We start from the raw sequence: 26363 nt of genomic DNA, 5'->3' as shown, positions 1-26363 counted from the left end.
ACTTGGGAGGCTATGGTGGGAGAATCACCTTGAGCCCAAGAGGGCAGGGGTGTGGTAAGCCGTGATCGTGCCACTGCACTCCCACCTGGGTGAGATTTTGTCTCCAAAAAAAAGTTCATTACTTAACATGAATTAAAGTATTAAATCCTTAAAAAAAAAAAAAAAAAAACCCCTGTAAATGTGTTCATATGGTGTTATTAAATGTCCATTAAAAATGAAGAACAGGACAAGCGTGTTGGCTCACACCTGTAATCTTAGCACTTTGGGAAGCCGAGGCAGGCGGATCACTTGAGGTCAGGAGTTCGAGACAAGCCTGCCCAACATGGTGAAACCCTGTCTCTACTAAATATACAAAAAATCAGCTGGGCGTGGTAGCATGTGCCTGTACTCCCAGCTACTCAGGAAGCTGAGGTGGGAGAATCACTTGATCCCAGGAGGTGGAGGTTGCAGTGAGCCGAGATCCTGCCACTGCACTCCAGCTTGGGTGACAAGAGCGAAACGCTGTCTCCAGGAAAAAAAAAAAAAGAAAGAAGGAATAACCCCTTTAAAAATCAGCAGAATTATGTTTAAGAAAATTATCTAAACTCTATCATTTTCTCATCATGAAAGTATGGTTTATGGAGAATTGTCTATTTTTACCTTGTTGTTCAGACAACTATATACTTTAGGAACTTCATCAAGCCTAGGAAGGAAAACACATAAAATAGAATACCATTTATATTTCTGCAAGTTAACACTGTACTATCTATCAAGCTAATCCTAAGAAAAAGGTAATAAAGACATAATAAACATAAATTGATGATATAAAAAGGTGCCCAAAGACTTAACAAGTAAAAAACTCAAATGCTAAATATTAAGCATAAAACCATCCCATCTTTGAAAAATGAATCACAGAAAATATCTACAATAAACCTCAAAGTAATAATCATATTAACTGCTTGTTTCTGTACATTTCTTTTAGGCATTACTTTTGATGAAATACAGACTTAAAGATTTGCAAAGAAAAGTTCATGGATTTGGGGGTTGCATCGTACTTTATAAAATCTGTTCCTAAAACTTTTTTATGAAAGATAAACTGTCTTCCGATTGAACCACACAAGCTTGCTATAAAGAATATTCATGAATCCTTTCAAAATGCTTGTACGAGTTTGTTACTGAGGCTTTTTCTTTCTTTCAGGTTTTAAAGCACTGCTTGCTTCGATTCAAATAAAGGGTGATGCAAAATTAATTCAATTTTTTGGAGACCAATTCAGACACATAAATGTGTATACCCAGAAATAGTGGCAAATGTGGGCAATGATTTACGTATAAATAATGTTCAATTGTTATGAGGGAGAACACTAGAAAAACATGTATGTCCACGAATCAGAAATTGGGTAAAAAGTTTAACAGAATCACACGTAGACATTTTTAAAAATGAGATTCTCATGTATATGGTACAAAGACAGAAATCCCTCAGTATCCATGGGGTATTAGCTGGGCATGGTGGCGGCTAATTTCAGGACCACCCTCCTGCCAAGATACCAAAATCCATGGATGCTCAACACTCTAATATAAAACAAATTGTATTTGCATGTAACCTAAACACATCCTCCCATATGTTTTAAATCATCTCTAGATTCCTTATAATATCTAATACAATGTAAATAATTGTCATATTGTATTTATTTGCATTAATTTTATTCTTTTTAATTTTTCTAAATATTTTCGATCCAGGGTTGGTTGAATCCATGAATGCAGAACCCATGGATACAAACAGCCAACTATATTAAGTGCATACCATATAATTAATTGCAAAACAGCATGCCAAGTAAGCTTTCCTATCTATCATGCATTTAATAGGTATGCTTGTTTGCATAAACAATTCTGAAAAGGTAAGCATTGAAAAGCAAAGGGAAAGGGAAGTAACAGGCAAAATAGAAAGACTTCCAATTTCTCTCTCATATTTCTATACTATTTGATCTTTTCAACAAAAGTGTAGTTTATTATCCTCTCCACAAAATTGTCAAGACTACCATCTACAACACAGCTGATTAAAAAATAAAAGTTGCTACCTATATTTAAATTGTATACATTTAATTCAAAGCTACTTAGCCCAAAATACTTACTTTGAGTTTTCATAAAATAATGCCAGAGGTCTTGTTAAAGTTGCAAATATTTTTCGGATCATAGAAGGCAAAGAAATATGTCCAAGTACACTGGAAATAATGCTGGTGATTGAGTTGCCAATAGTGAAGAGGGTATCGGAATGTGCTTCCTTGAAGCTCAGAGTGTGGAAAGAATAGATCACTTTCACAATAAGTTTAAATAAAGAAGTCAATTTCCCTAGGGGCTCATTCTTCTTTTTGGACCAATCTGAAGGTCTCTGTGGTGCTAAAAACAAAAACTGAATTAATTAAAAACTCAAATAAATTGAAAATAGGAGTCACTGTCCACTTTTACAATTTATAGCTCACATTTAAATGTTAGATACATCAAATACATGTCCGTTTGTTGACTGACACCCCAAACAAATCATAACATAATGTACCATTAATGGATAAGTATCACTAGAACATTATCTTTACAAACGAGAATGGGAGACGAAAACTACTTGGCGGATCATGAATATGAATTCCAGAAAAACAAGTTCATTTTTTCTTAGGAATTATAAAATGTATCTCAAACTTATTTTACATTTCATAAAATTTCAACAACTAATATGCAAGAAAGTACTAAATTACATAAGATAGGTTCCAAATTTAAATTTTGAAAGTTAGTTTTAAAAACAAAAAATTTCCACTAAGAATGACGGACCATTTTTTTGCTCATCTATAGTACATTGATCCCTACAAATAACACTGAACAAGTCAGAGATACAAAGCTGAGAAAGAATGCAGTAAGTCTACTGACTATTTCCTAGATATAAAGAAAAAGATTTGTCCTAAAAGTACTGTCTGATTTTTTGTACCCTTAGATAATCCCTCTGTAAACATCTACCTAGAAGAATAAACCCACATAACTCTTGCCCAAAAAATTTACCCATTCCAAAATTACTTGTTTCTCTCAATCAATCCATTCTTTTAAGGAATGAGATGTCAAATTTAATAGAAAACGAATGCTTAATTAAAATTAATCTCATATGGTAACATGAAAAACAAGTGTTGCTATTAAAAGTTGATCTTTCTCCTTGGAATCAATTTTTCAGACATTTATGTACACTGAAAAACTATATCCAGAAATTCCCTGACAGAATGCTGAGATGAGGTGACAGCTATTATGTCAGGAGACTGGTTACATACAAGTGAATGATCAAGTTGTAAATACATTGAGGGTAATGAAAACCAGGTTTCTCACTATTAGAGACAGTAGAGAAAAATACAGAAAAGGAATGAATAGAATAATCCATGTGATATTAGATGGTAAATGAAAGTGTATCTAGAGAAACAAGCAATAATTGTGCCACAGTAAGTATTTAGTAATTAACCTTACAGTGGAAAACCTGGCAGATGCCATCCTCAAACAAACAGGAAGTGTTAACATCACCAGTAATGGGAAAATAATGAATTGAAAAAGAACTACAGCATTATTTCTGTGGTACTCCAATAATGAATGGACCCTGAATCTAATCTTAAAGCAATATGGTAATCCCAGATTGAGAGACTCTAAGAAAGTAAAATTGCTTTTTTTTTTTTTTGGCAGAGTCTAGCTCTCTTGCCCAGGCTGGTGGAGTGCAGTGGCATGATCTCAGCTCACTGCAACCTCTGCCTCCTGGGTTCAGGAGATTCTCCTGCCTCAGATTCCCAAGTAGCTGGGACTACAGGCACACACCACCATGGCTTGCTAATTTTTGTATTTTTAGTAGAGACAGGTTGTAGCCCTGTTGGCCAGGCTGGTCTAGAACTCCTGACCTCAGGTGATCCACCCACCTCGGCCTCTCAAAGTGCTGGTATTACAGGCGTGAGCCACTGCACCCAGCCTAAAGTTGTTTTTTGAAAGACATAAAAGACAAGACAAAGACAAGACTGAGGAACTGTTCCAGGTTGTCAACTTGTCTCAAACTATACCTTAAAATGGTTCAGAAGGGAAAAAGAATAAAATGTATATTCTGGGGGAAGGGGGGAGCAGATAAGATAAATGCAATCAACCATTAATTGAGAAACCTGAGTAAAGGAATACGAAGTTTCCACATAAACTCTTGCTGCAATATTTCTCTAAATTTGAAATCATCACAATGTAAGTCACCAAAAAATCCCAAGGTGATCCTGATAATAACAATTTCCTTTCGGTTAGTCTTAACATTGTTTCCTCTTCTCAACTTCTTTTAAAAATCTCCCCATTACCCAAATTTTACAGCAAGAGAACTCTGGCTCTGTTTTGCATGGACACGGAGTGGAAAAGACATTTGTAACTGTGGGTTCCTGAACTGGATATTCGGTTAAATCTAATTTCAGAAGTACCAACATAGGTAAAATTATGTCAAAATGAGACTGATCATCTTCGCTCTATGAAACTTCGGTGGCTTATAATTTCTGACATCATCTGTTATATAATCTTGGTAAACTTATGATTTTCAGAGATAAGCCTATTTTTCTGACACACTGAGGTAATCACACTAGGTCCTGGTCAGCCCAAGAGGAGAGCTAAGATCAGTATGTCAAGAACATCTATAACCTATATTTCCACGGCACTCAGGCCGGGATGCTCTGACCTATAATATACTTCAGGAGCTTAACATGTTACTCCATATTGCTACTTAGTAAAAATTCAAAAACCAAAGAAGATTATAAGAATGTTTTAGAAAACTCATCAATGGCAAATCTTATTGTTAGATAATTTTATGTTCCTAATCTTTAAACAATAATAATATATCTCAACATCAACTAACATTTTTCATTAATGACAGATTATCACTACCTATATGGTATGAACATATAAACACAGGTGGATATATCTGACTTCAATGAATCAATTAACAGATTTTAAAAACTATTTGCTACAAAATAACTTAAAACTAACCAAGGCACATGGTTTTAAAAATCACGCAACTTGTTATGATCCCAATTGTCCAATTTTAATCATTTAATTACCATGTTTCAGGTAAATGATGAGTTAAACTTTGTAACATTTCTGGAAAAAAATAACCAATTAACTGATCCCATTGTTTTCTTTTAAATTATAATGTCAATTCAATGACTATTTTAAATCAGGCTTGCAAATAAAAACATTTTAAGTTATGTCTAAGTTTCTTGTCCAGATAATCCTTCATACCAGATGGAATGAGTAAAACCATTTGTACTATTAGGCAATCTCTAATTAGAACAGTATTTATCTTTCTGCGTTGTAAAAAGGAGTAAAGAAATTTTGCATGATAGAGATAAGAGAATGATACAGAGCATATGAAAATTAAAAAGAAAAAAGAGAACATGTATGAAAGCTCCTAGCATAGTAACTAACATGGTTAAACAAGATCAAAAGTTAGTAAAATGAGGTGGCAAAGGTATTAGGACTTCCCCTGGCAAAGTTTAGTACTGCTTATGAAATACTGGACAAAACAAAGGTTAAAAAATACATACTTACATTTAACTTTGGGCTGATATTTAATATTATATGGTGAGAAGTCAATGCAATCAACCATTACAGTAATAATATAAATAATTCTATCCACGAACAACAAATTCTAGGGAAGAAAGTACCACTGTTAGAAACATTCAAGTACTGGGACAGTATTCAACAAGAGTAAGCAACATGAAACAATATAAGACTGCTACTCCCATATATCCTATGTAACACACATGCCACAGCTTACAGTACATTAAGTGCAGCCACCCATGGCTTAACAGAGATCCATTGTGAAAAATGGGTCATCAGGCAATTTCATCTTGTGAGAACACAGTGTACTCACACAAACCTAGATGACACAGCCTACTACACACCTATATAGTCTGTTGTTCCTAAGCTACAAACACATAGCCTAGGCACCTGTATAGGTGTGTAGTTACTATACTGAATACTCTAGGCAACTGTAACAAAATGGTATGTATTTGTGTATCTAAGCATCGAAAAGACACAGTAAAAATACCGCATTATAACGTTCTGCTTAGGATATGTAGCACTAGATTTGCGGTCTGTTGTTGACTGACACATTGTTATGAGGCGCATGACCATACATGATTACAAATCTTTTTCAGTTAACTGCTGTGAGTCAAACACTGTACTTTCTCTTCCTCAATATTTAAGAAAAATAATTCACTTTTAAGATCCCCATAAAAGCCATCATTATCAACCAATAAACTGAGATTGGAAATACTAGGATCACAGATTCTCTATCAAATTCCTCTTGAAAATTATGAAGTAAAAGTTTTCACTAAACCCAGTGGAAACAAAACATAAAAAGAAGTTGCTGGCCAGGACTGGTGGCTCACGCCTGCAAACCCAGCACTTTGGGAGGCTGAGGTGGGCGGATCACCTGAGGTCTGGAGTTCGAGACCAACCTGGCCAACATGGTGAAACCCCGTCTCTACTAAAAACACAATAATTAGCCAGGCGTGGTGGTGAATGCTTGTAATCCCAGCTACTCGGGAGGCTGGGGCAGGAGAACTGCTTGAACCCAGGAGGCAGAGGCTGCAGTGAGCCGAGTTCACACCATTGCACGCCAGCCTGCGACGGAGCAAGGCTCCGTCAAAAAAAAAAAAAGAAAGAATTATTGCTCAGGACGGTGTTTTTAAAGACATATTTGACACAAATTTTCAAGAAGGTGTAATAAATTTCAAGCTGGTAGAATTTAAGAAAAAGGCAGTAACAAGGAACACATTACAATGAAAACATCAGTAGTCATTAATCTCTAATGTATAACAATATGGCATCAAAGTATTTAATAAACATGTTAATATACAGCAAATTCATAATCAGGGAGATACCTGATCCCAAGTGTCTTATAAATAAACAATTATAAAACTACATTATCACAGTTATAACACAGGATGAATTCCAAAATTAGAAGTCCTAGATGATCCTCTCTGATCACAATACAGTAAAATAAAAAATTAATGATAAAATAGCAACACATATCCATAAAAAATTCTCAAATTACAAAGCACCCTTCCAAGTTCCCTGGTGCTATTAAAAAAAAAAAAAGGGGGGGCATCAAAGGCTGGGTGTGGTGGCTCACACCTGTAATCCCAGCACTTTGGGAGGCCAAGGCAGGTGAAATCACCTGAGGTCAGGAGTTCAAGACCAGCCTGGCCAACACAGAGAAACTCCGTCTCTACTAAAAATACAAAATTAGCCAGGTGTGGTGGCACACGCCTTTAATCCCAGCTACTAGGGAGGCTAAGGCAGGAGAATCACTTGAACCCGGAGGCAGAGGTTGCAGTGAGCCGAGATAGCACCACTGCACTCCAGCCTGGACAACAAGAGTGAAACTCGGTCTCAAAAAAAAAAAAAAAAAAAAAAGGGCATCAAAGTAGTCTATATGATCATTGATGGCAGTAATCAAAGTCTTACATGCATATGTTTGAAAAAAGCTTTAAAACAAAACCATTCAATCTATGTAACGACAAAGAAAAGTAAAAAGCTGTGTAGCAATGATCAATAAAATAAAACTACATGCTGTTTTCCTTGGTAGACTTAGATAAGCCTTTAATTACCAAGTCCAACCAAGAAAAGAGAAGACTTCAGAACAAAAAGGTTGGTGGGCTTGGCATCACGTAGTCCAACCCACTCGGGAGGTTGAGGCAGGATGACTGCTTGAACCCAGGAGGTGAAGGCTGTAGTGTGCGTAGTGCCTGTGAATAGCCACTATACTCCAGCTTGGGCAACACAGCAAGACCTCATCAAGAAAGAAAGAAAAGAAAGAGAAAACGAGAGAAAGAAAAAAGAATACAACTGTAGATATGGCATTCCTCTTACACTACATAAATTGGTGAAGAACAGTTTTCTAAATCATTCTAAGAGGTCACTATTGCCATAATACAAAAATTGAACAATGAGAACTCCAATATCACTAATGAAGATATACATGCAGAAAAAAACATTAATCCTATGATAATTTAAAAGAATAGCACTGTAACCGAGAAGTGTATCCCAAAAACACATGATTCAATACAAGGAAGTATGTAAGCAACAACTTTTATGTCCTTCAGCAACAAGCAAGTATGAGGGAAGAACAGACCCATTTACAATGTTAAAAAACAGCTTAAAAACAATAATCAAGTTAGGTTAACTTTAGAAGACCTAAATAAACACAAATCCCTGGAAGGAACAATTTGATTACAAAGACGTAAATTCTTTTCCGAATTAATCTGTGAATTCACTCTTATCAAAGCCAAGCAAAATCTCAACAGGGTATTTTGTGAAATTTGACAGACTCCAAGTTTCTTCTGGAAAAGAACAAAGGGAGAAAGCCTAACTAAGACCATTTTTTAAAGGTGATAACTGAGGGTCAACCTTCTCCCGATCAGTTATAAAAACCTGCACATTATTTATTCAGTAGACAGATCCCAGAGATAATCACCATCATGACAATGTCCCTAACCTCATGGAGAAATAACATAATAAAGTACAGAAATAAACAATTTCGAGACAGTACTAAAAAAGGAAATAAGATGCTATACAAAAATAAACAAGCGCGATTAGGTAAGTCCTTTGGAAAAGGAAGCAGAAACCTCATGGGTAGTGTAAGGAGCTCAGATTTTTATTCCAAATCTAACAAAACACTATAATACTTCAAGAGTGACAAGATCTGATTTACATTTTTAAAGTCACTCCGACAAATACAATTAGAATTGTGCTAATAACAAGTAGAGGATATGTATATAAATCCATTTAAAACACTAAAACAATGAACATCTAACTATGGGTAGTGATTATTACTGATGAGAAGACGTGTGAAGGGGAATTTGCTTTGTTGTTTGTAATCTTTTACAATAAGAACTGTTATTTTTGGCTGGGCGCGGCGGCTCACGCCTGTAATCCCAACACTTTGGAAGGCTGAGGTGGGCTACTCACCTGAGGTCAGGAGTTCAAGACCAGCCTGGCCAACACGGTGAAACCCCCTCTCTACTAAAAATACAAAAATTAGCCAGGCATGGTGGTGCACACCTGTAGTCCCAGCTACTAGGGAGAAGAATCACTTGAACCTGGGAGGCAGAGGTTATAGTGAGCCCATATTGCACCAATGCACTCCAGCCTGGGTTGTCGCCCAACAATCACTGTGAGACTCTATCTCAGGGGGAAGAAAAAAAAAAAGAACTGTTATTTTTACTTTCTTTTATTCCTCATTAAAATATGTGTTAGATATAAGATATAGAGAAAACAGGCACAACAAATATCATTTCAATAATCTGCATGGAAAAACAACGGTTTCTGTGTGAAGGCCATTACCAGGATCATACACAGTAATAAATAATAGAAAAAACCAAAGTGTCCTTAAAATAACAGAATTCCAGGCCAGGTGCAATGGCTCACGCCTGTAATCCTAGCACTTTGGGAGGCCAAGGTGGATCACCTCAGGTCAAGAATTCGAGACCAGCCTGGCCAACATGGTGAAACCCCATCTCTACTAAAAATACAAAATTAGCTGGGCACGATGGTGTGCAACTGTAGTCCCAGCAACTCGGGAAGCTGAGGCAGAAGAATCGCTTGAACCCAGAAGGCAGAGGCTGCAGTGAGCTGAGATCGTGCCACTGCACTCAAGCCTGTGTGGCAGAGTGAGACTCTGTCTCAAAAAATAATAAATAAATAAATAATAGAATTCCAAGTAATGGTACAACCATACTACAGAATACTAGACAGCAGTTGAAACAAATAATAGAGCTATATGGATTGACCTGAAACTGAGCCAAGACAGTGTTTTATGAAAAATTACATAACTACTTCGGAATAAATGCAATAAGGATTTCATTGGCAAGAATACCGTATTCAAATGCATATGCAAGGATCAATATACAAATGACATGTGTAAACAGAAAGAGGTCTATTCTGGAATGACGCATATCAATCTGTTCCCAACAGCTGTCCTTTCCATGAGGAGGGAAAGAAAGAGAAAAGAGACTTATATTTTCTAAGACTACACACTTTCAAAGGGATTGAATTTAAAGATCTAACAGATACATATGAGAAAGTGAGGTCCAGGAGAGCAAGGCCCTTGAAGTGTTAATCTAGAATGACACAAGCACAAGTAGATAACACAGTATAGTAAAAGATCTTCACTGTTAATGATCCCAAAACTGAATCTTAGAGCCCAAAGACACAAAACTGTTACACAAAGCATACTTGTTTGCAGTATCAACTTTATCACATATAAACAGAGGCAGTAATAGGTGATAGTTCACAAATATTATCTCCATTTACTTGAAAAGAATCCTTTAAAAACAAACAAAAAAAGGTAGCATCAGGACAAACTTACAGAAAAGCCTTCATCTTCCAAACTGGACATTATCTTGGAAGAAAGTTCCTCACAGCACAAGTTCTCTTCTGCTGTTGCCACCAAAGCAGCACAACGAGCAAATGCTCTATATAATTCTGACCAAGTTCTAAGCAAAGTCTTCATAGTGGCCTACCAATAACAATAAAATAAGAAGTTTTGTTAATATATACCTATCTATCAAAGTTTATAGAATCAATACATCTTTAACATTTTTTTAAAAACACTGCAACATTTAGTGTGTCAAAAAAGACACTAATGGCCGGGTGCAGTGGCTCACGCCTGTAACCCCAGCACTCTGGGAGGCTGAGGTTGGTGGATCACCTGAGGTCAGGAGTTCGAGATCAACATGGCGAAACCACATCTCTACTAAAAATACAAAAAATCAGCCGGACGAAGTGGCGGACGCCTGTAATCCCAGCTACTCGGGAGGCTGAGGTAGGAGAATTGCTTGAACCCAGGAGGTAGAGGTTGCAGTGAGCCAAGATTGCCCCACTGCACTCCAGCCTGGGCAACAAGAATGAAACTGTCTCAAAATAAAAAAGAGACTAACACGGGGTAATAACCTTTCCCCCACATCCCAGAGATCTAACTGAAGAGAGGAAATAAGGCCATGATACAAAAAATTATCAAAGATCCAAAAGAACTTCTCTTGTCCTTCATCATTCTCCTAAGCTAGTAATAAAGTCATAAAGAAGTCTTATTTTAGAAATTATTGTGGGCTGGGCACGGTGGCTCACGCCTGTAATCCCAGCACTTTGGGAGGCCAAGGCGGGTGGATCACTTGAGGTCAGGAGTTCAAGACAAGCCTGACCAATATGGTGAAACTCCATTTCTACTAAAAATACAAAAATTAGCTGGGCGCAGTGGCATGGTCCTGTAGTCCCAGCTACTTGGGAGGCTGAGACAGGAGAACTGCTTGAACCCAGGAGGCAGAGGTTGCAGTAAGCTGAGATTGCACCACTGTACTCCAAGACTGGACGACAATGTGAGACTCTGTCTCAAAAAAAAAAGAGAAAAAGAGAAAAAGAAAAAGAAAAACAAATCATTGTGGAAGCTGATTATAAAGGATGAAACAATATTTTCAGAAAAACACAAATCCCTCGGAAATCAATACTTGACAATGCCTTACCACTGGAAATCTCTGTTCTGAAAAAATGTGGTTTACTGGTAAAGTCAATGCACCATAGATGGCACTAAAATTATGTTCTAAGGCATCACCTTGATTTACTTCATTGGTCTAAAACAAGAAAAATAATGAAGTTAGACAAATTACCATCTTATTCTAATCCTAAGTACTAACATAACTTATTTATAAGTAGTGGGCAAAACTGTGTTCCCCAATGATGAGATTCAAAATAAGTTTAACTCTTAACCCCTCGAACCTACGCATGTAGTCTTATTTGGAAATAAAGTCTTTGCATATGTTCAGATGAGGTCCTACTAGATTAGGGTCAGCCCCAATCCAGTGAACAGTCTTTTCTGTAAGAGGAAAATTTGGATAGGCACAGACAACAATACCATGTGAAGATGGAGGCATAGTCAAGTGATGCAGCTACAACCCAAGGAAGGTCAAGGATTGCCAGCAACCACCAGAAGCTGAGAGGCATGAACAGATTCTGCCTCAGAGCTCCAGGAGAAACCAATTCTACCAACTCCTTGATTTTGGATAGCTGGTCTCCAGAACTGTGAGAGAATAAATCCCTGTAGTTTTAAGTCACCAGCTGGCTGTAATTTGTTAATTGCAACCTGGGGAAATTATGCACTATGTTTAAGTTCTAAAAAAGAATCCCAGAGCCAACTCCAAAGTCTTCTACTATACATACACAGCATTCCAGCAAAAACTCATACAATAAAAAGGGCCTCTGTGATCCTTCTAACAGTAGGGAGCTATTTAAGAATGTAAATGACTTTTCTTCCAGAAGAATAGTGTGCTAGCTTGAGTAGCCAAAACAAGGGCTACGTTAACTATAATGTAAAAAGCTGAGCACAGTGGCTCACGCCTGTAATCCCAGCACGTTGGGAGGGTGAGGCTGAGGTCAAGAGTTTGAGATCCGCCTGACCAATACAGTGAAACCCCATCTTGACTAAAAATACAAAAATTAACTGGGCGTGGTGGCATGCACCTGTAGTCCCAGCCACTCGGGAGGCTGAAACAGGAGAATCGCTTCAACCCGGGAGGCGGAGGTTGCAGTGAGCCAAGATCGTGCCACTGCACTCTAGCCTGGGTGACAGAGTGAGATTCCAACTCAACAACAACAAAAACAACAAAATTCCTTCGAGTTATTTCATTTTTGAGTTACAGCACTATTAGCCCAGAGAATGCATATTCCCATTTAAAGACTGACAAAGAGGCTGACAAATCATAAACAGAACTTGTGCTCCACAGCCTGCCACTATTCCCACTTTTGTTAAATAGGTAAACATTGAGGATTTAAGTATTTAAATACACAGATTATTCAACTCTCAATAGATTCCTGACTTAAGGAAATGCTATATGGCTTTGAGGTAATCACCAATGTGGCTTAACTATGGGAATATATAGCCTAGTCAAGATAACCGCTGTTATTCCCTGTTAATAAAACTACTGAAAGAATCCAAGATACAAGAATTTACATCTATGTGAGCCTTCTAGGTTTATAATCACTACTGAAGAAAATGAAGCTGATTAGTCCCCATTAAGTTATAGTTTCTTTACCAGTGAGGGAGAAATGCAATAAAATCAATCAAAAGTACAACGTTTACCAATTCCACCAGAAAAAATATTTACCATCTTCTATTCAAATTCAAACTTCTATTCATTTCCCCAACTGCACTAACAAAAAAAAAAGGTCTATTATCCAAAATATGTAGCAGATTTACTTCATACCTGATTAATCAATTCAGTTAATGGGGTGACTATAACACTCCACATTTTCCAGAGATGCTCCTTATTTTCCAACTGCTTTGCATTTTGATTAATAACATTTAAAACTGAGTCACTGAAAGCTAGTGGTGAAGTTGGACCAGAAAGAACACAGCCTACAAGTGATTCCAAACTGAGAAAGAACCTGAACAAAAAATTATAAACAATGCATCAACTTTTTGGCAGGAATACATTAATTTAATGTTAACAAAATTCTAAAATAACTCACAAAAAGTTAACGAATTTTTTTTAAAAAAACTTAAACTTATGAAATAGTACATAATCTCATTCATTACATAACCTTTCCAAGACAAAGTTTCAAGTTAAAGTACAAACTTACCTTTCATCTGATACACCACATTCCAAGAAATTGTTGAAAATTAATTGAATTAAGAACAAAGCTGGAGTTCCCTGAAGGAGAAAATGAAGTCAATCTTCTCAGTTACAAAGAATAGAACATTTGTTTTTTATAATTGGTTATTTAAGAAATAAAATTGTTTTAGCATGACAAATTTAACTTTTGGCATTACTTAGGGTATGACAACCATGTTAGTAAAATTATTTCCGTATACTGCACACAAAAATCAAGCTCTTGGCCGGGCGCAGTGGCTCACTCCTGTAATGCCAGCACTTTGGGAGGCCGAGGCGGGTGGATCATGAGGTCAGGAGATTGAGACCATCCTGGCTAACACAGTGAAACCCCGTCTCTACTAAAAATACAAAAAAACTAGCCGGACAGGGTGGCACGCGCCTGTAGTCCCAGCTACTCGGGAGGCTGAGGCAGGAGAATGGCATGAGACCGGGAGAATTAGGTTGCAGTGAGCCGAGATCACGCCACTGCACTCCAGACTAGGCAACAGCCTGACTCCGTCTCAAAATAAAAAAATCAAGCTCTTTATAGTCTAATCATAGCTGTTTCCTCTACACAGAAAATCAAGGAATTATGAGATTCCAGATATAAAAAGAACATAGATTTAAAACTTACTGGAATCCCAATGCCTATATCCAAGAGATACTAAGTGCATTTTACATTAGCTTCCAATATTTATGGCAGTAACCAACAGTATTATCGTATACAAACAACTACGAAACTTTCCTTTTGGAGCCATTTATTTAATCCAGGAAAATAGTTTTTTCATTCACATAGCAGCATATTTAATTCTTTACATTAGCTATCAGTTTTTCCTTTAATTTGGTCAATATACTTCAAATCCAATACTCTCAGAATTTTACAGAAGGTCATCTTTCTTTTTTTTTAAAAAAAAAAAAAGGGAAATATGCTGGGCACAGTGGCTCACACCTGTAATCCCAGGATTTGGAAGAGCAAGGCGGAGGGATCACCCGAGGTTAGGAGTTCAAGACCAGCCCGACCAACATGGAGAAACCCCGTCTCTATAAAAGTACAAAATTAGCCGGGTGTGGTGGCACATGCCTGTAATCCCAGCTACTCGGGAGGTTGAGGCAGGAGAATAGCTTGAACCTGGGAGGCAGAGGTTGCAGTGAGCCGAGATCGTGCCACTGCTCTCCAGCCTGGGCAACAAGAGCAAAACCCCGTCTCAAAAATAAATAAATACAATAAAATAAAATAAAATAAAAAATAAAAAAGGGAAGTATAAATGTTTTTGGCCGATCTTCATCATATTACATTTAAGATACTTGCATTAAGAATATCCATATTAGCAACCTGATATGCTGGTGAACCTAATACTTTCTGAGGAAGTCCTTTAATTGTAATTTCCATGAGGACCTATGAGATAAAAGGTTTTACAGTAAATTAGCCGTAAAAATATTATCTAATAAAAATCTGAGTGTTAACTATAACTCTAACAATTACAAGTAATGTTCATTCATTAACGTAAATATAATCTCATTAGTTAAAAAAGATCAAATACATTCATTCACTAACATGAATATATCTGCATCCGTTTTAGAAGTTCAAACACAGAAATATAAAAAGCAGGTAAAGTCTTTAATCTCCAACGATAATATTTTCAGTTCAGAGTCTATTTTCCCAGACCTTCTAAATTTCTGTATATGTAAGTACACAGAAAAACACACAATTTCTTGGGCAGTCAGTTATACACACATTCCTTTAAACCATTAAAGCCGTTACACTGTAAATCACTAATGATATTAAACTCTGCAACTAACCTTCATTTTACCTTGTTACAGAATTTTTGCATCAATATATAAAAATACTGCCATATGAATGTCCATTACTTATTCAACCATTTTTCTATTAAGAGACCTTGGGGCTATTTCTATGTTTTTTTATACTACTAATAGAAATTCTGCAATTAATTATAGTGGTACCCAAAGCAAATATTCAAAGGACTGCTAATAGTTGGGTCTAAGATTGCTAAATCAAACTGACTGAGCCTACCAAATTGCTCTCCAAAAATACCACCATACTGTCTTTTTTTTCTTTTTTGAGACAGGGTCTCATTGTTGTCCAGGCTGGATTGCAGTGGCACGATCTTGGCTCACTGCAGCCTCAACCTCATGGGCTCAAGTAATTCTCCCACCTCTGCTTCCATACAAGCTGGGACTACAGGCATGTCAGCATGCCTGGCTAATTTTTGCAATTTGCCCACCTTGACCTCCCAAAGTGCTGGGATTACAGATGTGAGCCACCATGCCCAGTGGTAATATATTGGTATGAACATGCACTACATAACTTAAATGTCACAGAAGAGTTATGTCAGTGAAAATACATTTTCACATACTGTCATCTGAAACAGATTAGTAATAATAATAGACAGTATTAGTTTGTTCCTGGCCCATAGTACTTTCCATGTATCAATTCACTTAGTCTTTAACTACTGCTACATTCCCTCTTTACATATGGGGTTAGGCAAAGCCAAGGGAATAGATAAACTGCACAAATTTACTCAGCTAATGAAGTTAGGCTGGTATTCAACCTAGTATGCTCCAGAGCCCTTGCTATTAATCACTATGCTATACTGCTACAGAAGAAGTAACTATCAAAGTACATAAAGGAAACAAAATCAGAATTTAAGGGTATTGTTTGTTCCACTGGAGCTTATTTTGAGATGCCCATATCATCAAAATCATATCCAATTCACTTTTCTTCCTGTACTACACGGGTTTAAAAAAAAAAAAGGGGGGGTTTAATACCAAAGTCATTATCTTGGTTAAAAACAGTTAATTGAAAACAAAGTACCAGCTAACTATTAGTTTTCAGCAACCTTGTCATAAAATTAAAGGACATCTGAGTTTCTTCAGTTCAAGTTTCATGTCCTTTACCCTAGTTTTCCTCTGTATGGTGGATACTTTTTTCTTACCACGTTCAAGACTTTTGTGGCTGTTGTTATAGTCACTTTATTAAAAAGGTTTCAAATGACTCTACAGTTAATAGAATGGCATTTATTGCAATAGGACTAAACTGCTGATGAATGCTTGATATAAAAAAAGTCTTCCCAAACTAGATTTGTGCAAATATCTTCTATATAAAATTTAACTTCAGAAAATGGTTTTTAAAGTCCAACATACGGGTATTATACTTACCAGCGTTTTTGATACAGGAAATACTTCAGACTTTACTATGCTTTCCAAAGACTTTAATAAGAGAGTCAAAACTTCAGAACCTGGTTTCTCTTTTTTGTTACCTATCAAAAAGCAAAAAAAAAAAAGGGTATAGTTCTTTTTTTTTTTTTTTTTTTTTTGAGACAGGGTCTTGCTCTGTCACCCAAGCTGGGGTACAGGGGCACAATCTTGGCTCACTGCAACCACCACCTCCTGGGGTCAAGCGATTCTCCTGCCTCAGCTTCCTGAGTAGCTGGGATTACAGGTGTGCACCACCATGCCTGGCTGATTTTTATATTTTTAGTAGAGACAGGTTTGCTAGGCTGGTATCAAACTCCTGACCTCAGGTGATCCACCCATCTCAGGTTCCCAAAGTGTTGGGATTACAGACGTGAGCCACCACGCCTGGCTGAGAATGGTGTATTTACTTTTTTTTTTTTTTTTGATGGAGTTTCACTCTTATTGCCCAGGCTGGAGTGCAATGGCGCCATCTCAGCTCACTGCAACCTCCGCCTCCCAGGTTCAAGCAATTCTCCTGCCTCAGCCTCCTGAGTAGCTGGGGATTGATTACAGGCATGCACCACCATGTCTAGCTAATTTCGTATTTTTAGTAGAGGCAGGGTTTCTCCATGTTGGTCAGACGGGTCTCAAACTCCTGACCTCAGGTGATCCGCCCGCCTCGGCCTCCCAAAGTGCTGGAATTACAGGCATGAGCCACTGCGCCCGGCTAGAAGGGTGTATTTCTAAGCATGTAATTTTAGAGATGACTATACAGAGAGCTGTAAAAATTTATTTTTTCTAAATCAACAATACTAAGTACAGTTGACCCTTGAACAACACGGGTTTGGACGGCATGAGTCCACTCCTATTCAGACTTTCTTCCATCCCGGAAACAGCAAGTTCCACCCCTCCTCTTCCCTCCTTAGTGTACTCAACATAAAGACAAGCATATAACCTGTTTCCACTTAATGATTATGTTTTCTCTTATGATTTTCCTAACATTCTTTTCTCTAATTTACTAATATTGTTAATGAACACAGCATATAATGCACATAACATATAAATATGTGCTCATCAGCTATTTATGTTATCAGCAAGGCTTCCAATCGATAGTAAGTTATCAGTAGTTAAGTTCTGGGGGAGTCTGAAGTTATATGTAGATTTTCAACCATGTGGTGGGTCAGCACACCTAACCCCGGTGTTCTTCAAACATTAACTACAAATTAAAAACTGGAAGCTACGGTAGTGCAAGAAATACTTTTAAAATAAATTTTATATATTGTCAATTCACCGGATGCTATAAAAATCATCTGATCACCACCTGTTTCAAAAAACAACATTTGATCAGTGTAATAGTGCTTACCTGATTCAGTAACTGACTTCACCAAGCTAATTAGCTCCTTCCAGATAGCACTGACAACCACATCTGTCAAACAAAATAAACTTGAGTATTTTAAATGAAGTACATATGACTACGTACTATGACTAACACTCTCCCTTTACTTCCTTAAACAAATAAATTGAACAATACTTAATTTAATTTTCCTCATGATACTCAACCCTGTAGTAAGTTTATAAAACACTATCACTTCGTTTTTGTTTGTAGAAACTAAATATGTTTATTTTTTGAGACAGGGTCTTGCTCTGTCCAGGATGGAGTACAGTGGCACAATCATAGCTCATTGTCATCTCAACAACCTGGGCTCAAGCAGTCTTCCCACATCAGCCTCCCAAGTAGCTAGGACTATAGGTACACACCACTACACCCATCTAATTATTTTTTTTTGTAAAGATAGCACTCTCACTACGTTTCCTAGGCTGGTCACAAACATCTGCCTCAAGTGAACCTCCCACCTTAGCCTCCCAAAGTGCCAGGATTACAGGCATGCGCTACCACGTCCAGCCATAAATGTGTTCCTTAAAACAACTATAACATGTTAACAATGAATTGTGTAACTAAGGGTAATTGTTTTATCTTTTTTTAAATTTTCTTTCTTTTCTGAATTGAATGCCCACTACTTTTGGGGCAGAGATTGTTCACGGAGATTCAGAAGGATATCTAACAACCAATAGAAAAAAATTATGTGATTCATTGTGATTCTTTTTCCAACCAGTTAAACAGCAAACAATTTTTGAAATTTCCTTTCCTCATTATTTGATAGGCCATGTAACACAGGAGTTTAGGTACAGATGCTAGAGCCATAGAGCCTGACACGGTACTACCACTCGTAAGTGACTCTGCATAACTTATGTACTTCCTGTATAAACCATTTTCTCATTTGTAAAATGAACTAACATGGTATGTTACTGCGAAAATTAAATGAATAAATGTAAAGTTCTCAATGCACAATCTGGCCAGTAGGTGGCACCATATAAATATTTGCTATTTTATCTTCATATTTTTTATTTTTTAATAGAGTCTTGCTCTATCACCCAGGCTGGAGTGCAGTGGCACAATCTTGGCTCACTGCAACCTCCACCTCCTGGGCTCAAGCAATTCTCATGCCTCCGCCTCCCGAGTAGCTGGGACTACAGGTATCTGCCAACATGCCCACCTAGTTTTTGTATGCTTTGTAGAGACAGGGTTTTGTCATGTTGCCCAGGCTGGTCTCGAACTCCTGAGCTCAAGTGATCCACTCACCTTGGCCTCCCAAAGTGCTGGGATTACAGGTGTGAGGTACTGTGACTGGCCTATTTTTTCTTCTTTTTAAACACACATTTGAGCAAATAATAAATCAAATTCTCTTACCGGGGGCATCTTTTCCAACTGCAACAAAGCTATCATGAACAGCAGTGATAAGTGTATTTGCATGTTTGGAAAAAAAAGAAGGGCTGCTGATTAACGGATGTTCCAGTGGCTCTGAAAGGGAAGAATAAAAGATAATTATGTAAAACAACAGATTTATGAAATACACTTCTCACTATAAAACTTTAAAATATCTATTAAGTAGGTGTGTTTTCTATAAAAAAAAGATTCATATTTCATACACAACTATAAAATATTTTGGCTGTGACAAAATAACACCTCTCCTCACCCCAATGCATTAAGTCCTAGACTGTTTTAGTAATTAAAATTATTCTTAAAACCTTTAAATACCTAAGCTCAGCACAAGTTTATTTTGCTTAGCAAAACTCAAGGCTTCTGGACCCAACAAGAAATGAAGCAACATTTCAAGTCCCAAAAGTTGAATGGATGGGATTGTGGCCATTCCACCTAAATTCGAACTCAGGTTCATTCGGGGAGTTCCCGGGGCTCCGTACGGGGAGGAAGCACCTTTAAGAAAAAAAAAAGAGTTAAGTCATACAAGCTCATTTTATATTAGCTACCCAAATGCATACATTTCATTTCAACGAAACTTTTAAAAACAGAGTTTAAATGTCTCAGGCATTAATCCATACCTTGAAATATTAATATGCAGGTATTCTGTAACAAACTTTGAAGACTCAGATGGCAAACATAAAATAATACATATGATACACATGTATATCATATGTCTTTCAATGACATACATAAAGAGACACTTTATAACTGTTTTTTTTTTTTGAGACAGAGTCTCATTGTACTGCCAAGGCTGCAGTGCAGTGGTACGATCATAGTTCACTACAACCTCAAACTCCTGGGCTCAAGCAATTCTCCCATCAGCATTCCAAGTAGCTGTAACTATAGATGGATGGATACCACTGTGCTCAGTTAATTTTTAAATTTTTTGTAGAGACAGGGTCTCACTATGTAACACAGATGGTATCCAACTCCTGGCTTCAAGTGATCCTCCCACCTCAGCCCCCTAAATGCTGAGATTATAGGTGCCTGCCACTGCACCTGGCTGAAGTGTTGTTTTTGTTTTATTTTGTTTTTTTTTGAGACTGAGTCTCACTCTGTCGCCCAGGCTGGAGTGCAGTGGCGAGATCTCGGCTCACTGCAACCTCCACCTCCCGGGATTCAAGCGATTCTCCTGCCACAGCCTCCCAGGTAGCTGGTATTACAGGGGCCCACGACCATGCCCGGCTAATTTTTTTATTTTCAGTAGAGACTGGGTTTCACCATGTTGGCCAGGCTGGTCTCAAACGCCTGACCTCAAGTAATCTGCTGGGCTCGGCCTCCCAAAGTGCTAGGATTACAGGCGTGAGCCACCTCACCTGGCTGATGTGTTGTTTTTAATAGCGCTAAGATTCTGGTTCTAAAATCAACAGTTTCATGTTAGCTGCTCTGAGGCTTTTTTTGCAATGTACCTCATATAATGTACTGAAAAAACATCCGTCTCTTCTAACCACAACAATGCGCTCACAACAGTAATCAGTAATATTAAAAAAAAAAAAAAAACAGAAAAACATCATAATGGATTTTTTGGTAATGAACCTAAAAATTATGAAGTGCTTCATTTCAAACGAAAAACACTGAGCAAAACCTCTCAAAGCCTTTTTTTTTCCTACTTCAAAACTATGCTTCTAGGTCAACAAAGCCTGATTAAAAAAGCAGAAAACAAGAATATCTACCTCTTACCTTTGTGTACAGGAGTCATAGGATTTAAACCTGGAGATGTAGCTACATGACACGAATTGCCCTGAGGTGAGGCATTAGAATCAATGCTTATTGTACTTTGAATCAGAGGCACACAAACCTATGGGGTAAAAGAAAACATCGATCTATAAACTATACAACTGTCACAGTTTTTAAAAGCCTCACATAATATAAATTTCATTAAATGGAGCCTTAATATATTCCATTTTACAGATCGTTTCCATGCACAAACAGGCTAAAAAATGGAATTTGGAAAAAATATGAACATTACAACTGTATTTGCCCTAAATGTGTATTACCTAAATTTGTTTATATACATCAACATCTGAACTGTACACATTATTGGTAGACTCATTTTAACTTTTTAAAACTCTGGAAAATATGAACTCAGACAAAGCTCATTTCTAACATCATCCTAGTACCAGTCACATGTAGTTACCAAATAAATTATTCCAATTAATGTATTGGACAAATGCAAAGAATTAGCCTATTGGACCCTTATAATGGTAAAATTTGGAAAATTCATTATGATGCAAATTACATTATTGACAATGCCCATCTTCAATTATTTCATGTTATATAAATTTAAAACTCAATAAAAATTAAAAACTGAATAAAAATGGCTTAAGTATAAGTCCTCCTGTCCAAGAATGCATTCCCTGCTATGCAGCTATTTATATAAAATATAAAATATACCCCTAAAATAGACCCCCAGAAGTAAAATGTACCCCCAAAATCCAAAATAAGTGATAAAGAAATGAAAAAGATGTTAGCAGAGCTGCTCCTTTTAACTGTAAAAAAATTCAAAAACCAGGCTGGGCGCAGTGGCTCATGCCTGTAATCCCAGCACTTTGGGAGGCCGAGGCAGGCAGATCACAAAGTCAGGAGATCGAGACCATCCTGGCTAACACAGTGAAACCCCATCTCTACTAAAAATACAAAAAATTAGCTGGGCGTGATGGCGGGCGCCTGTAGTCCCAGCTACTCAGGAGGCTGAGGCAGGAGAATGGTGTGAACCCAGGAGGTGGAGTTTGCAGTGAGCCGAGATCGTGCCACGGCACCCTAGCCTGGGCAACAGAGCGAGACTCCATCTCAAAAAAAAAAAAAAAAAATTCAAAAACCAAGGATGGAAATAATTGCAAATAACTCAAAAGGTTTAGGTTAAGATTAAACTTTATATCTAAATGCCAGTAAGGATATGCAAATCCTGAAGAATTCGTAAAATCATTGTGTAACAATTAAAAAGAACCTATAAATAGGATTCAGTCATTGGTTATCACTATGCAGCCTAGAAAACGGAGGAAGAAATAAAAAAACAAGAACTGGTCCAACCTTGTATCTCCCCAGTGTAGCACTTGATTTCTCTTTTTTTTTTTTTTTTTTTTTGAGATGGAGTCTCACTCTGTTGCCCGGGCTGGAGTGCAGTGGTGTGATCTCAGCTCACTGCAACCTCCATCTCCTGGGTTCAAGCAATTCTCCTCAGCCTCCCGAGTAGCTGAGACTACAGGCACATGCCACCACACCCAGCTACTTTTTTGTATTTTAGTAGGCACAGGGTTTCACCATGTTGCCCAGGCTGGTCTCAAACTCCTGAGCTCAGGCAACCCACCCGCCTCTGCCTCCCAAAGTGCTAGGACTACAGGCGTGAGTCACCGCGCCCGGCTGATTTCTATTTCACTGATGCTGGTTTTCTTCTCAATTATATTCCAAATGCTCTAAGGGAAAAAACCCTTTGTTTAAAGTCATAATGCTTGTAGAGTAAGAATGTTTGAGTACTTGCTGATTTAAAAACATTTCAGGGCCAGGCGCAGTGGCTCATGCCTGTAATCCCAGCATTTTGGGAGGCTGGCATGGGCGGATCATTTGAGGCCAGGAGTGCGAGACCAGCCTGGCCACCATGGTAAAACCCTGTCTACACTAAAAAATACAAAAAATTAGCCAGGTGTGGTCGTGCGCCTGCAGTCCCAGCTACTCGGGAGACTGACGCAGGAGAATCACTTGAACCCAGGAGGTGGAGGTTGCAGTGAGCCGAGATCATGCCACTGCACTCCATCCTGGGAAACAGAACAAGACTCCGTCTCAAAATAAATAAATAAATAATATATATATAAAAACATTTCAGGTAAAGGGGCTCCATTTCAAGCAACTGAACAATATCCCTTGTGGGAAATGAATTTAAGTTATCTGCCAGTAAAGTGAAAGACCTTTTATACGTTCTAGTCTGCTAATAAATAGCAAAAATAACACTAAAGGATTACATTGGTAAGAATTTAAGAACACATTAACAAAAACATAAAGTGCTACAGTCAACACTTGTAATGTTACCTGTTCAAAATTAGCAGGAAGATGAGGTCCAAGTCTCATCAGCAAATACCACCAGACTTCTAGTTTTGTTAATGCTAGAGTTTCTGTTCTCACATGGATGGAACTCAAAGGCTGCATTAACAACTTGAGTCTTTTTGCACTACATAGTATATCTTAAAAGAAAATAAGCACACAGTTAAAGACACGTCCAAGCTAAAGATTAACTCTAACATTAGCTGTGCAATAGTCTTTTATCACAGCAAGAGAACATATTTTAAAATTAAAAAAAAAAATAAATCCCCAGGCTGTCCTTGCTCTACCCAAAACTTGCATTTTGATAAACTGCAGTACAGCTGAACCAAAAACACTCAATAAATCAAAAATATATTTTAAAACAAATAAGTAATATTTATTAGATATTGTGTGCCGGGGCAATTTCCCACCAGGAAATACTTCAGGTTGGTTACAAATGAGGGGATGCTATTGACATCTTACTGAGTAGAGACTACGGACGCTACTAAACTTCAACACCACACCAGGACAGTCCTGAAAAACAAATTATCCAGCACAAAATGCCAAAACTTTGACAAATACTGTCCTAGCTGCTTTAGCATTCTCATTATCCCCATTTGACAAAGAAATGGAAGCATATGTTTACATTATGTCAAAAAAGGCTATCATTTTAAAAATCAATTAATATATTCCATCAAAAATCATTACTACTGGGGCCACTGATTGAATACATTTTTGAAATCTAAATAGATTCATTTAGATTCAGGACTGCCCTATCTTAACAATAATCATATTGTTAAAATTCAGCATAGAAATTAAATCCAATCTTCAGAAAAAACATTTATGCCAAATGAGTAAGACTGGGGATATGTAAAATTAAGACACAGTCTGTGCTAAAATAACTTGTCAAAAAGACCTTAAAAGGGCTGGGCGTGGTGGCTCACGCCTATAATCCTGGCACTTTGGGAGGATGAGGCAGGTTGGTCACTTGAGGTGAGGAGTTTGAAACCAGCCTGACCAACATGGTGAAATCCTACCTCTACTAAAACTACAAAAAGGTTAGCTAGGCATGGCGGTGGCGCCTGTAATACCAGCTACTCAGGAGCCTAAGGCAGGAGACTCGCTTGGACCCAGGAGGCAGAGGTTGCAGTGAGCTGAGATCGCACCACTGCACTCCAGGCTGGGTGACAGAGTGAGACTCCGTCCTGAATAAGTAAATAAATAAATAACTTGAAAAGGATTCTGAAACATCAATCAGGCCATGTATTTGGTGGAATGGCACTCAACAACGTCTGTTACAACTACTCTGCCATTTAGCTATTTCAATTAACAGTTCTATAAGAAAATAAAGGCTATCACTGTATGAACAAGTTCTCCAGTCCAAGACACTTCCTTTTTGGGGTCTCCTATTCTTTTTGTTTCTTCATTCATTCATTCATTCATTCAGAGACGGAGTTTCACTCTTGTTGCCCAGGCTGGAGTGCAATGGCATGATCTCGGCTCACTGCAGCAGCCTCCTCCTCCCGGATTCTCCTGCCTCAGCCTCCCAAGTAGCTGGGATTACAGGCATGCGCCACCATGCCCGGCCAACTTTGTATTTTTAGTAAAGATGGGGTTTCTCCATGTTGGTCAGGCTGGTCTCTAACTCGAGAACTCAGGTGATCTGCCCGCCTCTCAAAGTGCTGGGATTACAGGCGTGAGCCACCACGTCTGGACTCTATTCTATTTATGAGAAGAGCTCCATAATAATATCTCTACAGTAGCAGAGATATTGCCATGCAATAAACCAATCTCCTTTAATTAAAAAATCTGATTTTACACAGGACAGTGATGAGTGCCCAATTTTTGACTACTTTTTCTAGTCGGCCACTGAGCCATTCTACCCAGTAAAATTTAAGTGGATGTGTATATAAGATTCTTAGAAGGCTATTTCTAGGTATAGGTGAGTAAGCTGTGAAGAAGTCTTTTCTGCTCTTCTGCCTTCCCTCCTTCCTGTCTGCAATTAAGACAAATCAAAGATGGCAGAGTAAAAATACAGTCATCTGATCCCTTGATGACTTCCTGGATCCACAGTATCAGTCATGGATTCCCTAGCTCTGAACTTATTTTTAACTTACTATCTTTAAACTACTCTTATTTTATGCTTTAACTTAATTCCTAAAGATTGTAGTCCCAAACATTACCTCACACTTCTGGGTTTACAGTTAGACCCAAATACATGCCAGCTCATAAACATAAAAATAAGCTACAATTTCAATTAAAAATTGTAGTAGAATGAGCACAGTGGCTCACACCTGTAATCCTAACACTTTGGAAGGCTGAGGCTGGTGGATCACTTGAGTCCAGGAGCTCGAGACTAGCCTGGGCAACGTGGTCAAATCCCGCCTCTACAAAAAATACAAAAATTAGCCAGAGATGGTGGCACACGCCTGTAGTCCCAGCTACTTGGGGGGCTGAGGTGGGAGGATCACTGGAGCCCAGGAGGTCAAGGCTGCAGTCAGCCACTGCACTCCAGTCTGGGTGACAGGGCAAGACCCTAACTGGGGGGAGGGGGGGAACCTATGCCCCCAAAATGTACCAGTATTTTAAATAAAAGTAATTATAGGGCTGGGAGCAGTGGCTCTTGCCTGTAATCCCAGCACTTTGGGAGACCGAGGCAGGCAGATCACAAG

General features: G+C 37.9%; 1 protein-coding gene across 20 annotated transcripts in view; it reads right to left on the bottom strand.

Annotated features, from left to right (window-relative positions):
* RIF1 (replication timing regulatory factor 1) overlaps positions 1–26363 on the bottom strand; it is a 96854-nt gene that overhangs the window by 49753 nt on the left and 20738 nt on the right. For 13 of the 20 annotated variants that reach the window (XR_008677885.2, XR_008677886.2, XR_008677887.2 and 10 more), the window contains 14 exons: positions 23701–23852; positions 21358–21475; positions 19954–20130; positions 19606–19716; positions 18220–18282; positions 16839–16939; positions 14971–15057; positions 13651–13721; positions 13275–13455; positions 11538–11645; positions 10388–10537; positions 5560–5659; positions 2109–2373; positions 640–682 (listed from right to left, as the gene is read on the bottom strand). Coding sequence is in view for 14 of the 20 variants with exons in the window: in XM_055380857.2 (XP_055236832.1) it covers positions 640–682; positions 2109–2373; positions 5560–5659; positions 10388–10537; positions 11538–11645; positions 13275–13455; positions 13651–13721; positions 14971–15057; positions 16839–16939; positions 18220–18282; positions 19606–19716; positions 19954–20130; positions 21358–21475; positions 23701–23852 (1727 nt within the window). In the remaining 6 variants the exon portion in view is untranslated. The remainder of the gene's footprint in view (positions 1–639; positions 683–2108; positions 2374–5559; positions 5660–10387; positions 10538–11537; positions 11646–13274; positions 13456–13650; positions 13722–14970; positions 15058–16838; positions 16940–18219; positions 18283–19605; positions 19717–19953; positions 20131–21357; positions 21476–23700; positions 23853–26363) is intronic. The other 7 variants (XM_055380869.2, XM_055380868.2, XM_055380863.2 and 4 more) reach the window with 2 other exon arrangements.

The sequence above is a fragment of the Gorilla gorilla genome, chromosome 11 (genome assembly GCF_029281585.2).
Source record: "Gorilla gorilla gorilla isolate KB3781 chromosome 11, NHGRI_mGorGor1-v2.1_pri, whole genome shotgun sequence".
In the NCBI taxonomy this organism is placed as follows: Eukaryota; Metazoa; Chordata; class Mammalia; order Primates; family Hominidae; genus Gorilla; species Gorilla gorilla.
The sequence above is the reverse complement of the archived record's forward strand: the minus strand, read 5'-3'. Positions and strand labels throughout refer to the sequence as shown.